This window comes from Pithys albifrons, chromosome 5, assembly GCF_047495875.1.
Source record: "Pithys albifrons albifrons isolate INPA30051 chromosome 5, PitAlb_v1, whole genome shotgun sequence".
Taxonomy (NCBI): domain Eukaryota; kingdom Metazoa; phylum Chordata; class Aves; order Passeriformes; family Thamnophilidae; genus Pithys; species Pithys albifrons.
In genome coordinates this window covers 75883013-75898588 of record NC_092462.1, presented here as the reverse complement: position 1 = coordinate 75898588, position 15576 = coordinate 75883013, and the positions used below count along the sequence as shown (strand labels likewise).

The 15576-nt window shown below is 47.4% G+C and overlaps 2 protein-coding genes across 5 annotated transcripts in view; one reads left to right on the top strand and one right to left on the bottom strand.

Annotated features, from left to right (window-relative positions):
* Window positions 1–15576, top strand: part of ALMS1 (ALMS1 centrosome and basal body associated protein) — a 55842-nt gene that overhangs the window by 30464 nt on the left and 9802 nt on the right. For all 4 annotated transcript variants that reach the window (XM_071557087.1, XM_071557086.1, XM_071557084.1 and 1 more), the window contains exons 8-11: window positions 3324–3438; window positions 5291–5395; window positions 6535–6779; window positions 9805–9976. In XM_071557087.1, coding sequence (XP_071413188.1) covers window positions 3324–3438; window positions 5291–5395; window positions 6535–6779; window positions 9805–9976 — 637 coding nt within the window. The remainder of the gene's footprint in view (window positions 1–3323; window positions 3439–5290; window positions 5396–6534; window positions 6780–9804; window positions 9977–15576) is intronic.
* On the bottom strand, window positions 11209–15561 carry LOC139672129 (uncharacterized). The gene is made up of 4 exons (XM_071555690.1): window positions 15556–15561; window positions 11982–12065; window positions 11619–11741; window positions 11209–11226 (listed from the first exon to the last, which is right to left on the bottom strand). The coding sequence occupies exons 1-4, from the start codon at window positions 15559–15561 to the stop codon at window positions 11209–11211; spliced, it is 231 nt and encodes a 76-aa protein (XP_071411791.1).

The following is a 15576-nucleotide window of genomic DNA, read 5'->3' as shown; positions in this document are numbered from 1 at the left end:
GATTCAGGATTGAGGAGCTGCACAGAAATGGAATATTTGGGGATGTTTTTACTGCCCTTTTTCCCTGAGAAAATATTCAAGTTTGCTTCTGTTTTTTAAAAAAAATAATCCATATCCAGGAAATCTTTCCAGTGCCTTTCCTGGAGCTGGGATGGTTTTATGGAATTAAAAAGAAGGTGAGATTTATAAGAGTAAAAATGTATTAAATTAAAAAAAAAACAGTTTTATGAGAGTAAATTTGCCTCATTTTAATATTGGAATAAAATGATATTTAGTGTCAAAGTGGTGACAATAAAACTCCAATAAACTCTAAATTGGCTTTTATTTTTTTAAAAAAAAAAATCCATATCCAATAGATCTGTCCAGTGCCTTTCCTGGAGCTGGGATGGTTTTATGGAATTAAAAAAAAAGGGAGATTTATAAGAGTAAAAATGTATTAAATTAAAAAAAAACAGTTTTATGAGAGTGAATTTTTCCTCCTTTTAAATTGAAGTGGTGACAACAAAACTCCACTAAAACTCCAAATTGACTTTTATTTAAAAAAAAAATAATCCACATCCAATTGGTCTGTCCAGTGCCTTTCCTGGAGCTGGGATGGTTTTATGGAATTAAAAAAACTCTGAGATTTATAAGAGTAAAAATGTATTAAATTAAAAAAAAACAGTTTGATGAGAGTAAATTTTGCCTCCTTTTAATATTGCAATAAAATGGTATTTAGTGTCAAAGTGGTGACAATAAAACTCCAATAAACTCTAAATTGGCTTTTATTTTTTTTTTTTAAATAATCCACATCCAATAGATCTTTCCAGTCCCTTTCCTGGAGCTGGGATGGTTTTATGGAATTAAAAAAAAAAGTGAGATTTATAAGAGTAAAAATGTATTAAATAAAAAATAAAACAGTTTTATGAGAGTAAATTTGCCTCCTTTTAATATTGCAATAAAATGATATTTAAGCTTCAAAGTGGTGACAACAAAACTCCACTAAACTCTAAATTGACTTTTATTTTTTTTTAAATAATCCACATCCAATAGATCTTTCCAGTCCCTTTCCTGGAGCTGGGATGGTTTTATGGAATTAAAAAAAAAGGGAGATTTATAAGAGTAAAAATGTATTAAATTTAAAAAAAAAAAAGCTTTATGAGAGTGAATTTTTCCTCCTTTTAAATTGAAGTGGTGACAACAAAACTCCAATAAAACTCTAAATTGGCTTTTATTTTTTAAAAAAAAATAATCCACATCCAATAGATCTTTCCAGTGCCTTTCCTGGAGCTGGGATGGTTTTATGGAATTAAAAAAAAGGTGAGATTTATAAGAGTAAAAATGTATTAAATTAAAAATAAAACAGTTTTATGAGAGTAAATTTTGCCTCCTTTTAAACTGAAGTGGTGACAACAAAACTCCAATAAACTCTAAATTGACTTTTATTTTTTTTAAAATAATCCACATCCAATAGATATTTCCAGTCCCTTTCCTGGAGCTGGGATGGTTTTATGGAATTAAAAAAAAGTGAGATTTATAAGAGTAAAAATTTATTAAATTAAAAAAAACAGCTTTATGAGAGTAAATTTTACCTCCTTTTAATATTGCAATAAAATGATATTTAAGCATCAAAGTGCTGACAATAAAACTCCAATAAAAGGGGCATAAAGAAGCCTCTGCTCATTTCTGTGATTCCTGGATTTAGGAATTACAGGACACCAATGGGATCAAGTGGGCAAAATTCTGTGCCATAATTAAATTGGAATTGGATTTGAATCCTGCAGCCAGTTAATTACTGTTAATAAAGCCCCACCCTCTCTGTGTTCCCTAAACCCAAAAGGTTCTGGACCAGATTCCAACTTATAAATGGCTTTATTAATTGAAATTAATTCCTTTTATCCATATTGACACCTCTCAGCTTTCCCTGGTGAAGGTGGGAAACTCCTCCTCCTTTGCCTCAGCCCTGCTCATTCCATGTGCTTTGTATTCCTTGGGTTTCTTGGGATTGACTTTCCCCTCCTGGAGAACTTGCTGGAACTCCCCATGTTTTGGAAGGATTTTACTCTTTGCTGCCAATGGTCCAGAACTGGAATTCCCTGGGAATTCACTTCAATCTTCCAGGCCAGTTTGTCCCTCTGAAAAACCTGGAAACCTTGAGCTTGGATTGAGTTCAGGTGTTTGTTCTCCCTCTTTCCAAAGTGGGAATATTTCATGGAAGTGCAGTAAGTGATGTGGCCACAGCAAAGGGGTTTTGTTCATCTGCTGGGACAGGCCATGTTATCCCATTGACTTTGGACATGGAATCATGGAATGGTTTGGATTGGGAGGGTCCTCAAAGCCCATCCAGTGCCACCCTTGCCATGGGCAGGGACACCTTCCCACAGGTTGCTCCAACCTGGCCTTGGAAATTTCCAGGGATGGGGCAGCCACAGCTTCTCTGCCCAACCTGTGCCAGGACCTGCCCACCCTCCCAACCAGCAATTCCTTCCCAAGATCCCACCTAAATTTCCCCTCTTTCAATGGGAAGCCATTCCCTGTGTCCTGTCCCTCCATCCCTTGTCCCCAGTCCCTCTCCAGCTCTCCTGGAGCCCCTTCAGGCCCTGCCAGGGGCTCTCAGGTGTCCCTGGAGCCTTCTCTTCTCCAGGTGACCCCCCCCAGCTCTCCCAGCCTGGCTCCAGAGCAGAAGAGCTCCAGAATTCTGGAATGGTTTGGGTTGGAAGGGACATTAAAAACCATCCCATCCCACCCCTGCCATGGGCAGGGACACCTCCCACCAGCCCAGGGTGCTCCAAGCCCTGTCCAACCTGGCCTGGGACACTCCCAGGGCTGGGGCAGACACAGCTTCTCTGCCCAACCTGTGCCAGGGCCTGCCCACCCTCCCAGCCACCAATTCCTTCCCAAGATCCCACCTAAATTTCCCCTCTTTCAATGGGAAGCCATTCCCTGTGTCCTGTCCCTCCAGGCCTTGTCCCCAGTCCCTCTCCAGCTCTCCTGAAGCCCCTGGAAGGTCTCCCTGGAGCCTTCCCATCTCCAGGCTGAACATCCCAAAGGAGTTGGAGGATTCTCAGCACTGCAGGGTCTGATCCCAGGCAGGCTCTTCCCTACAGAAATAAGATGCTTTTCCTACTACAATGGGCTGCTGGCAGTGCCTGGGTACAGGAGGGTGAAGCCAAGGCTGGCACAGCAGTGGAGACACTTCCCAGCCTCTCATCTCCACCCAGATACCAACAGAACCAAGGAAGGACAAAGCAAGGATTTTCCCTCCCTTCCTGTTTAAAACCCATTTTCTGTTCATTTTGGCTGGAATTTCAGGAATTGCTGATCCCTTGCCCGTTGTTTTTCAGAGCACAGTCACCTTTTCCTCAGACTCCACCTGTGCCAGCAGCACCTGGTGGGGGCCCAGCCCTGCCCTCGGTGCCAAGCGGCGGGCATGGATGCTGAGCAAGGGCATCCAGGCAGGTGAGTCCCTCCATTCCAGGCTTTCCTGCTTCTCCTTCTGCCCTTTTTCTCTCTGGAAAGCACCTTCCAAACTCTGGGGGTTTCTGGTGGTGGCTCTGTACAAGCAGCACTCCTTGAATTGCTTTAAAATGAGTGACAGCAATGAGGGTGCTGGTTTAAAGGTGAACCTGAAGGAGAAATGAACCCAACACCAAAGGGATTATAAGTCAGAGTTACAATTTAATAACAATATTACAATAAATGCAATGGCACAAAGAGAAATTGGGTTTAACCCCCAACCCCAGCAGTCTAACCCACCCCCTGGGGCACAAACACAGGGGGGTTTGGTGGCCCCTGTGCTGAGCCCCACGTGGTTCCCCCAAGGCCAAAGGCAAAGGAAGGGACAAAGCTGTTGGTGCAGATGATGGCACAGTCTGGGGGAGAGTGGTGGGCTCCTCCTGTCCAGGTTCTGCTGCTCCTCCTCTGGATCCAACCAGTGGTCCCAGAGGTCCCCAAAGCCCAAGATTGTCTCCCCTCAGGTTTGGGTGGGAGCCCCCAGTGCCTCCCCCAGGGCAGGGAGTTCCACCCTGGGGGATCTGACTCTGGCAGTCAGGGGGGATTTTGGAATGGTTGCTGGCCCCTGAGCAGAGCTGAGCCCTCAGGTGGGTGTGGAGGTGCCAAGGAGTCCCTGCAGGGCAGTTCTCCCAGCTCCTCTGCCAGGCTTCTTTCCCAGCCAGCTCCCAGCCTGAGGGCTCAGCTGTGCCCTGGGCAGCTGCTGCCAATGGACCATTGGGAAGAGTTGGTGGGCAATGAATGGAGGGTGGAGAATGCCCAGCTTTGGTCACACCCACCCAGGGATAAACTGGTCCCACCTGCTGAACTGGGACACTTCCTCAGGGCACCCTCACCCTCAGGGTGGTGTTCCCATGGCCCCAGTGTCCTCCACTCAGCAAGGAGTCCAGAAAAGCTCTGGTTTTTCTTGTTCAAAGGTCTTCTGACCTTTCAGCTCCATCCCACCGACCTCCCACCTGGGCCACCACAGGTATCTCCACAGTTGGTGGGCAATGAATGGAGGGTGGAGAATGCCCAGCTTTGGTCACACCCACACAGGGATAAGCTGGTCCCACCTGCTGAACTGGGACAATGAGCTATTTAATTTGTGTTCTTGCTTTGCTTTAATAACCACTTTTCTCACTTATAAACTTACTAAGCTCAGCTTTAGATCCATTTCAAAAGCAAAGGTGAACAAAGTGTCTTTTTTTATATATATTGTTTTTCCCTCGAGACATCTGGTGCTCCCAGAATGTATTTTGCAGCCATGAGCTATTTCAGTGTTCCATGTTCCTCCTGGCAATATTTTAAATACTCTATTTAAAACATGAGCTGCTCCTGGGCTGGTGCAGTTCTGCATTTGGGTTTTTTTTTTTCTGTTGCTGATTATCAGTTTCTTCATTGCTTTCATTTACACACCAACTCCCCTTCATCACATTGAGCAATGGCTTTCTTTTATTCATCAGATGGATCAATTCTTTATTTTTTACTGCTTTTTTTTCCCCTTTGTGCAAGTGGATTGAATCAGAAAAGTGTTTTCATGGCCCGTGGTTGGTTCAAGTTTAATTTCCACCCCCTCATATAAATATATATTTTGCTGGGGGGTATTTGGTATTTTAATTTCACTCTTATTTTCACACAATAACAATCCTGAGTCACTGTAAACTCTCCTTGATTTGGGAGTGGGAATATAAAACATTTTGCCTTTGGAAGGTGGGGGAAAGAAAGTGGATTTTTCAGCTTTCAGTTGAATTGAGGGTCCAATCCCAGCCACTTCCAGCTGCTCTGGAATAAAATGTTCCTGCTTTGTTTGCCATTCCAGGAGACTTGGAGATTGTGAGCAGCGCGACCAAGAGAAACACCCGAGATGTTGGGGTGACTTTTCCAACTCCAAGACCCAACCAGGATCCCTGGAATCGTGCACATGGTAATTTTGGAGGGTCACATGGGCCAGGCAGAGCTGGACAGGAAGGTGGGATGAGGAGAAGGGACATCCAGGCAGCGCTTTGGCCACCCCAACCCCCTGCAGCCCTCCAGGCTGGGCACAGAGTGGCTGGAGAGCAGCCAGGCAGAGGGACCTGGGGGGACTGAGGGACAGGAAGCTCAACAGGAGCCACCAGTGTGCCCAGGTGGCCAAGAAGGCCAAGGGGATCCTGGCCTGGATCCAAAGTAGCGTGGCCAGCAGGCCCAGGGCAGTGACCCTTCCCCTGGACTCTGCCTTGGTGAGGCCACACCTTGAGTGTTGTGTTCAGTTCTGGGCCCCTCAGTTGAGGAAAGAGATTGAGGGGCTGGAGCGGGGCCAGAGAAGAGCAACGAGGCTGGAGAAGGGACTGGAGGTGGCACTGAGTGTCCTCTGAAACACCTCCAGGGACAGAGAATCCACCATGTCTTGATCCAACCCCACTGTGATCACCAGCCCAGGGCACAGAGTGCCAGAGTGATCCCAGTGGGGTTGGACCAAGGGTTGGACTTGATGATCTCAGAGGTCTCTTCCAAGCCAAGTGAGAAGAGAAGAGCAACAAGGCTGGAGAAGGGAGTGGAGCACAAGTGCTGTGGGGAGAGGCTGAGGGAGCTGGGGGTGTTTAGCCTGGAGAAGAGGAGGCTCAGAGGTGACCTCAGCACTGTCTGGAAGTGCCTGAAGGGAAGTTGTGGCCAGCTGGGGGTTGGTCTCTTCTCCCAGGCACTCAGCAATAGGACAAGGGGGCACGATGGGCTCAAGCTCTGCCAGGGGAAATTGAAGCTGGAGAGCAGGAAAAACTTCTTTGCAGAGAGAGTGCTCAGGGATTGGAATGGGCTGCCCAGAGAGGGGGTGGATTCCCCATCTCTGGAGGTTTTTCAGCTGAGCTTGGCCGTGGCACTGAGTGCCATGATCTGGTAAAGGGACTGGAGTTGGCCCAAGGGTTGGACTGGATGATCTGGGAGGTCTTTTCCAACCCAATCCATTCTAGGATTCCTTGTGCCCTTCCAGCCTCCTGGGATTCCTGCAGGAGAAGGACCGTAGATAAGGATGGACATGACACATGTACTGTCTCCAAATCTTCATTCTCTCCTGTGCTCTTTGAACAGGAACCTCATGGTTTGTCCAAGGAGAAGACTTGCAATCTGAATCCAGGAAAGAGAACCATTCCAATGTCAGTGCTGGTCCTGGGCCATCCTGGTTCGAGCCTTGGACCAGCACGAAGCCCTGGAGGGAACCTCTCCGGGAGAAGAACTGGGAAGAGCAGCAGCACAACGTGGCTCCTCCAGCAGCAGCTCCACAGAGAGGGGCTGGGAAGGGGCCTGTGCAGCCCTTTGTGAAGCTCACCCTGCAGGTGAGGGCTCTCCCTCCTTTCTGGGACCTGTGGGATTGGGAGACATGGAATGGCTTGGGTTGGAAGGGACCTTCAAGCCCATCCATTGCCACCCGTGCCATGGGCAGGGACACCTCCCACCAGCCCAGGGTGCTCCAAGCCCTGTCCAACCTGGCCTTGGACACTGGGTTGGATGGACTGTGGGTTATGTCAAGGGTTGTGCTGTTTTTATTTTATTTTATTTTTATTTATTTTATTTTAATTTTTTTTTTATTTTTTTTATTTTAATTTAATTTAATTTTATTTTATTTTATTTTTACTTATTTTATTTTATTTTATTTTTACTTATTTTATTTTGTTTTGTTTTATTTGTTTTGGTTTGGGGGTTTTTTTGTTTTATTTTTTATTTTATTTAGCTTTATTTTACTTTATTTTATTTTATTTTTTAAATTTTATTTTATTTCACATTAATTTGATTTTACTTTATATTTATTTTATTTTATGTTACTTTATTTTACTTTATTTTACTTTATTTCATTTTATTTTTTAAATTTTATTTTATTTCACATTAGTTTTATTTTACTTTATATTTCTTTATTTTACTTCATTTTATTTTACTTTATTTTATATTAATTTAATTTTACATTTTTTATTTTACTTTATTGTACTTTATTCTTTTCCTTTCCTTTATTTCCCCTTATTTTCCCTTCCCAACCTTCTCACACCTTCCCTTCCCAAACCTTCCTTTCCCTTCCCAGACCTCCCCTCTCCTCTTTTCCCATAATTTATTTTATTTTACCTTCCTTTATTTTACTTCATTGTATTTGCTTCCATTTGATTTTACATATAATTTTTAAAATTTTTTTCTCAAAATTTCTATTATTTCATTACCATTTTTTCCTTTTTTTTCCCTTTCTGGCCCCTTCTCTCTCTCTCTGGTTGTCACCAAAGTGTTGTCCCAGGTCCTTGAGGATCATTCAGACCTGGACATTTTCCATGTCCTCCACCTTGTTGGGCTGGGATTATCCCAGAGGCTTTGGGATTATCCCACAGGCTTTGGGATTGTCCCATGGGCTTTGGAATTTTCCCATAGATTTGGGATCTCCCACGGAATTTGGCATTTTCTGTGGACTTTGGGATTTTCTTGTGGGCTTTGGGATTTTCCTGTGGGCTTTGGGATTTGCCCGTGGATTTGGGATCTCCCCTGGCTGTGGGATCTCCTCAGGCTGTGGGATGTCCCCTGGATTTGGGATGTCCCCTGGATTTGAGATCTCCCCTGGCTGTGGGATCTCCTCAGACTGTGGGATGTCCCCTGGATTTGGGATGTCCCCTGGATTTGAGATCTCCCCAGGCTGTGGGATCTCCCCTGGCTTTGGTATCTCCCCTGGCTTTGGGATCTCCCCTGGCTTTGGGATCTCCCCTGGCTTTGGGATCTCCCCTGGGCTGTGGTATCTCCCCTGGCTTTGGGATCTCCCCTGGCTGTAGGATCTCCCCTGGGCTGTGGGATGTCCCATTGCTTTGGGATGTCCCCACGCTGTGGGATGTCCCCTGGCAGTGGGATGTCCCCAGCTCTGCTGTCCGCAGGCTGTGGGATGTCCCCAAACAGTGGGATGTCCCCAGACAGTGGGATGTCCCCAGACAGTGGGATGTCGCCAGCTCTGGGATGTCCCCAGCTCTGCTGTCCTTGGCAGTGGGATGTCCCCAGCTCTGCTGTCCCCAGCTCTGGGATGTCCCCAGCTCTGCTGTCCCCAGCTCTGGGATGTCCCCAGCTCTGCTGTCCTTGGCTGTGGGATGTCCCCAGTTCTGCTGTCCCCAGCTCTGGGATGTCCCCAGCTCTGCTCTCCCCAGGCAGTGGGATGTCCCCAGCTCTGCTGTCCCCAGGCTGTGGGATGTCCCCAGCTCTGGGATGTCCCCAGCTCTGCTGTCCCCAGGCTGTGGGATGTCCCCAGCTCTGGGATGTCCCCAGCTCTGCTGTCCCCAGGCTGTGGGATGTCCCCAGCTCTGGGATGTCCCCAGCTCTGCTGTCCCCTGGCTGTGGGATGTCCCCAGCTCTGCTGTCCCAGGCTGTGGGATGTCCCCAGCTCTGCTGTCCCCAGACAGTGGGATGTCCCCAGCTCTGCTGTCCCCAGGCTGTGGGGTGTCCCCAGCTCTGGGATGTCCCCAGCTCTGCTGTCCCCAGACAGTGGGATGTCCCCAGCTCTGCTGTCCCCAGGCTGTGGGATGTCCCCAGCTCTGGGATGTCCCCAGCTCTGCTGTCCCCTGGCTGTGGGATGTCCCCAGCTCTGCTGTCCCCAGACAGTGGGATGTCCCCAGCTCTGCTGTCCCCAGCTCTGGGATGTCCCCAGCTCTGCTGTCCCCTGGCAGTGGGATGTCCCCAGCTCTGGGATGTCCCCAGCTCTGGGATGTCCCCAGCTCTGCTGTCCCCAGCTCTGGGATGTCCCCAGCTCTGCTGTCCCCTGGCAGTGGGATGTCCCCAGGCTGTGGGGTGTCCCCAGCTCTGGGATGTCCCCAGCTCTGCTGTCCCCAGCTCTGGGATGTCCCCAGCTCTGCTGTCCCCTGGCAGTGGGATGTCCCCAGGCTGTGGGGTGTCCCCAGCTCTGGGATGTCCCCAGCTCTGCTGTCCCTGGCTGTGGGATGTCCCCAGCTCTGCTGTCCCCAGGCTGTGGGATGTCCCCAGCTCTGGGATGTCCCCAGCTCTGCTGTCCCCGGCTGTGGGATGTCCCCAGGCTGTGGGATGTCCCCAGGCTGTGGGATGTCCCCAGCTCTGGGATGTCCCCAGCTCTGGGATGTCCCCAGCTCTGGGATGTCCCCAGCTCTGCTGTCCCCAGCTCTGGGATGTCCCCAGCTCTGGGCTGTCCCCAGCTCTGGGATGTCCCCAGCTCTGCTGTCCCCAGCTCTGGGATGTCCCCAGCTCTGCTGTCCAGGAGGCTCTGGGATGTCCCCAGCTCTGCTGTCCCCAGCTCTGGGATGTCCCCAGCTCTGGGATGTCCCCAGCTCTGCTGTCCCCAGCTCTGGGATGTCCCCAGCTCTGCTGTCCCCTGTCCAGGAGGCTCTCGCCGCCCACCGCCCGGATTTCCTGAGCCGCTCCCGGGAGCGCGTGCGGCGCCTGCGGCTGCTCTCGGAGCAGAGGAGGGGGCAGCGTGGGCAGCGAGCCCAGAGGGAGCCCCCTGGGACGGGCAGGGGCCATGGCAGTGCCAGGGACGTGCCAGGGGACACAGGTAAATGTGGGGGCACAGGGACCTCAGGGGGGGCAGAGGTGCCTTTGGCGGGGCACAGGGACCTTTGGGGGGCAAAGGTACTTTTGAGGGGGGCACAGGGACCTTTGGGGGGGCACAGGGACCTTTGAGGGGGGCACAGGGACCTTTGGGGGGGCACAGGGACCTTTGAGGGGGGCACAGTTACCTTTAGGGGGGGCACAGGGACCTTTGGGGGGGGCTCAGGTACCTTTGGGGGGGGCACAGGGACCTTTGTGGGGCACAGGGAGGTTGGGGGGGGCACAGGGACCTTTGGGGGGCACAGGGACCTTTGGGGAGGGCACAGGGACCTTTGGGGGAGGCACAGGGAGCTTTGGGGGGGCACAGGTACCTTTGGGGGGGGCACAGGTACCCTTTGGGGGGGCACAGGTACCTTTGGGGGGGCACAGGTACCTTTGGGGGGGGCACAGGGACCTTTGTGGGGCACAGGGACCTTTGAGGGGACACAGGGAGGTTGGGGGGGGCACAGGGACCTTTGGGGGGCACAGGTACCCTTGGGGAGGTCACAGGGACCTTTGTGGGCACAGGTACCCTTGGGGGGGCACAGGGACCTTTACGGGGGCACAGGTACCCTTGGGGGGGCACAGGAACCTTTGGGGGGGCAGACGGACCTTTGGGGGGCACAGGTACCCTTGGGGAAGGCACAGGTACCTTTGGGGGGGCACAGGGTCCTTTGGAGGGGCACAGGTACCTTTATGGGGGCACAGGTACCCTTGGGGAGGGCACAGGGACCTTTGGAGGGGCACAGGGACCTTTGGGGGGCACAGGTACTTTTGAGGGGGGCACAGGTACCCTTGGGGGAGGCACAGGTACCTTTAGGGGGGCACAGGAACCTTTAGGGGGGCACAGGTACCTTTGAGGGGGGCACAGGGACCTTTGGGGGGGCACAGGGACCTTTGGGGGGCACAGGTACCTTTGTGGGGCACAGGGACCTTTGGGTGGGGCACAGGGACCTTTGGGGGGGGCACAGGGACCTTTGGGGGGGCACAGGGACCTTTGAGGGGGCACAGGGACCTGTGGGGAGGCACAGGGACCTTTGTGGGGCACAGGGACCTTTGGGGGGGCACAGGGACCTTTGGGGGGGCACAGGGAGGTTGGGGGGGCCACAGGTACCTTTGGGGGGGGCACAGGTACCTTTGGGGGGGCACAGGGACCTTTGTGGGGCACAGGTACCCTTGGGGAGAGCACAGGGACCATTAGGGGGGCACAGGTACCTTTGGGGGGGGCACAGGTACCTTTAGGGGGGCACAGGTACCATTGGGGGGGGCACAGGGACCTTTGGGGGGGCACAGGGACCTTTGGGGGGGGCACAGGTACCTTTGAGGAGGGCACAGGTACCTTTGGGGGGGCACAGGGACCTTTGGGGGGGCACAGGGACCTTTGTGGGGGGGCACAGGTACCTTTGGGGGGGGCACAGTTACCTTTGGGGGGGGACAGGTACCTTTGAGGGGGGGCACAGGGACCTTTGGGGGGGCATAGGGACCTTTGGGGATGGCACAGGTACCCTTGGGGATGGCACAGGGACCTTTGGGGGGGCACAGGGACCTTTGGGGGGCCACAGGTACCTTTGGGGGGGGCACAGGTACCTTTTGGGGGGCACAGGTACCTTTGAGGGAGGCACAGGGACCTTTGTGGGGGCACAGGGACCTGTGGGGGGCACAGGTACCCTTGGGGAGGGCACAGGGACCTTTGGGGGGGCACAGGGACCTTTGAGGGGGGCACAGGTACCCTTGGGGGAGGCACAGGTACCTTGGGGGGGGCACAGGTACCTTGGGGGGGGCACAGGGACCTTTGGGGGGGCACAGGGACCTTTGTGGGGCACAGGTACCTTTGGGGGGGCACAGGGAGGTTGGGGGGGCCACAGGTACCTTTGGGGGGGGCACAGGGACCTTTGGGGGGGCACAGGTACCTTTGGTGGGGCACAGGGACCTTTGGGGGGCACAGGTACCCTTGGGGGGGGCACAGTTACCTTTGGGGGGGGGACAGGTACCTTTGGGGGGGGCACAGGTACCCTTGGGGAGGGCACAGGTACCCTTGGGGAGGGCACAGGTACCTTTGAGGGAGGCACAGGTACCCTTGGGGGGGGCACAGGGACCTTTGGGGGGGCACAGGGACCTTTGGGGGGGGCACAAGTACCCTTGGGGGGGCACAGGGACCTTTGAGGGGGGCACAGGGACCTTTGGGGGGGCACAGGGACCTTTGAGGGGGGCACAGGGACCTTTGGGGGGGGCACAGGGACCTTTGAGGGGGCACAGTTACCTTTAGGGGGGGCACAGGGACCTTTGGGGAGGGCACAGGGACCTTTGGGGGGGCACAGGGACCTTTGAGGGGCACAGGTACCCTTGGGGAGGGCACAGGGACCTTTGGGGGGGCACAGGTACCTTTGGGGGGGCACAGGTACCTTTGGGGGGGCACAGGTACCCTTGGGGAGGTCACAGGGACCTTTGTGGGCACAGGTACCCTTGAGGAGGTCACAGGGACCTTTGTGGGCACAGGTACCCTTAGGGGGTCACAGGGACCTTTGGGGGGGGCAGACGGACCTTTAGGGGGGCTCAGGTACCCTTGGGGAGGGCACAGGTACCTTTGGGGGGGCACAGGTACCTTTAGGGGGGCACAGGTACCTTTAGGGGGGCACAGGTACCCTTGGGGGAGGCACAGGTACCTTTAGGGGGGCACAGGAACCTTTAGGGGGGCACAGGTACCCTTGGGGAGGGCACAGGTACCTTTGGGGGGGCACAGGAACCTTTAGGGGGGCACAGGTACACTTGGGGAGGGCACAGGTACCTTTGGGGGGGCACAGGGACCTTTGGAGGGGCACAGGTATCTTTAGGGGGGCACAGGTACCTTTGGGGGGGCACAGGAACCTTTAGGGGGGCACAGGTACCTTTGAGGGGGGCACAGGGACCTTTGGGGGGGCACAGGGACCTTTGGGGGGCACAGGTACTTTTGAGGGGGGCACAGGGACCTTTGGGGGGGGCACAGGGACCTTTGGGGGGGGCACAGGGACCTTTGGGGGGGCACAGGGACCTTTGAGGGGGGCACAGGTACCCTTGGGGATGGCACAGGGACCTTTGGGGGGGCACAGGGACCTTTGGTGGGGAGGGGCACATTTATTAATTTAATGAGTTCTGATTAATTAATTCAGTTTGGAATTGTAAAATTCCAGTCCTTCAGGCAGGTTTTTAATTTTAATTTTTAATTCGCTGCTTAATGAATTTTTGACTCATGGGTTTGATTTTTAATTTCAAATTTTAATTCTGCAGTTTTGTGGATTTTTAGTTCATTGATTTTTAATTTTAAATTTTATTTCAGGGGTTCAATGGGTTTTTAATTTAAGATTTAAATCCCTCCATTTAATGAATTTTTAATTCATTTTTTAACTCATTTTTCATCTATTTAATGAATTTTTAATTCATTGCTTTGGTTTTTAGTTTGAAATTTTAATCCATCGATTTGATGAATTTTTAATTCATTTTTAACTCATTTTTCATCTATTTGATGAATTTTTAATTCATTGATTCAATTTTGAGGTTTAAATTTTGTTGCATTTTAAGCCTTCGATTTAATGAATTTTAATTAATTTATTTGATTTTCAATTTTCAATTTTAGTTCATTTTTTTCATCTGTTTGTTGAATTTTTATTTCGTTGCTTTGATTTTTAGTTTTAAGTTTTAATTCTGTGATTTCGTGATTTTTTAGTGATTTCGTGATTTTTTAATTCATTTGTTTGATTTTTAGTTTAATGACTTTTAATTCATTGATTTAATGACCCTTTAGGTCATTAATTTGATTTTTAATTTAAAATTTTAATTCAGGGGTTTCATAAATTTTTCATTAATTGATTTTTCAGTTTTCCATTTTAATTCCTTTTATTTACCAATTTAACGAATTTTAGTTAATGAATTTCATTTTTGGATTTGCATTTTAATCAGTTGTTTAATGAATTTTTGCTTTATTGATTTGATTTTAATTTCCAATCTTATTTCAGCAGTTTCGTGAATTTTTAGTTGAATGATTTGATCTTTATTTTTAAATTTTAATTCATTTAAGATACCAATTGAATGAACTTTATTTCATTGCTTTGATTTTTAATTTTAAATTTTAATTCATTTTTATGCATTGATTTAATGAATTTTTAACCCATTGCTTTGATTTTGAATTTTAATTAAATGTTGTGATTTTTAGTTTTAAATTTTATTCCAGCAGTTTAATGAATTTTTAATTCATTGATTTGTTTTTTAATTTTAAATTTTAATCCGGTTTAATGCATTTTAAATTCGTTGTTGATTTTCAATTTTAAATTTTGATTCACTGTTTTGATGAATTTTAAGTTCATTTATTTGATTTTCAATTATAAATTTTCAATGATTTCATTAATTTTTAATTCATTGTTTTGATTTTTAATTTTCAATTTTAATTCACTGAGTTAATGAATTTTTAGTTATTTGAATTTAAATTTTAAATTTTCATTAATTTAACAAATTTTTAATTCATTTCTTTGATTTTTAATTTTAAATTTTAATTCGCCAATTTAATGAAATTTTAATTATTTGATTTTTAATATTAAATTTTCATTGATTTAATGAATTTTTAGTTCATTGTTTTGATTTTTAATTTTTAATTTTCATTCACTGATTTATTGAATTTTTAATTCATTCATTTTATTTTTAATTTTAAATTTTCATCAATTTAACGAATTTTTAATTCATTGATTTTCAATTTTAAATTTTAATTCGCTGATTTAATGAATTTTTTGTGATCTGATTTTTAATTTTAAATTTTCACTGATTTAATGAACTTTTAGTTCGTTCATTTTATTTTTAATTTTAAATTTTAATTTGCTGATTGAATGAATTTTCAGTTATTTGAAATTTAATTTCAAATTTTCACTGATTTAACAAATTTTTAGTTAATTTCTTTGATTTTCAATTTTAAATTTTAATTCGCTGATTTAACGAATTTTCAGTTATTTGAAATTTAATTTCAAATTTTCATTGATTTAATGAATTTTTAGTTCAATTATTTTATTTTTATTTTAAATTTTCATCGATTTAACGAATTTTTAATTCATTGATTTTCAATTTTAAATTTTATTTCACAGATTTAATGAATTTTTAGCGATTTGATTTTTATTTTAAATTTTCATGGATTTAATGAATTTTTAGTTCATTTCTTTGATTTTTAATTTTAATTTTTAATTCGCTGATTTAATGAATTTTTAGTGATTTGATTTTTTATTTTAAATTTTCATGGATTTAACGATTTTTTAATGCATTGATTTGATTTTCAATTTTCATTTTTAATTCCCTGACTTAATGAATTTTTAGTTGATTTTCAATTTTCAATTTTAATTCGCTGGTTTGATGAATTTCAATGACTTTCTTTGATTTTTAATTCATCCATCTCATTAATTTCCAATTCTTTGATTTCTTTTCAATATTAAATTTTCATTCATTTTCATCTCCTTAATTGAATGAATTTCCACATCCCCCTTGAGCTCGTGTGTATTTTTCGTAGAAATAATTAATTATTTCATAATTTACAAACATTGAATCTTTTTAAGG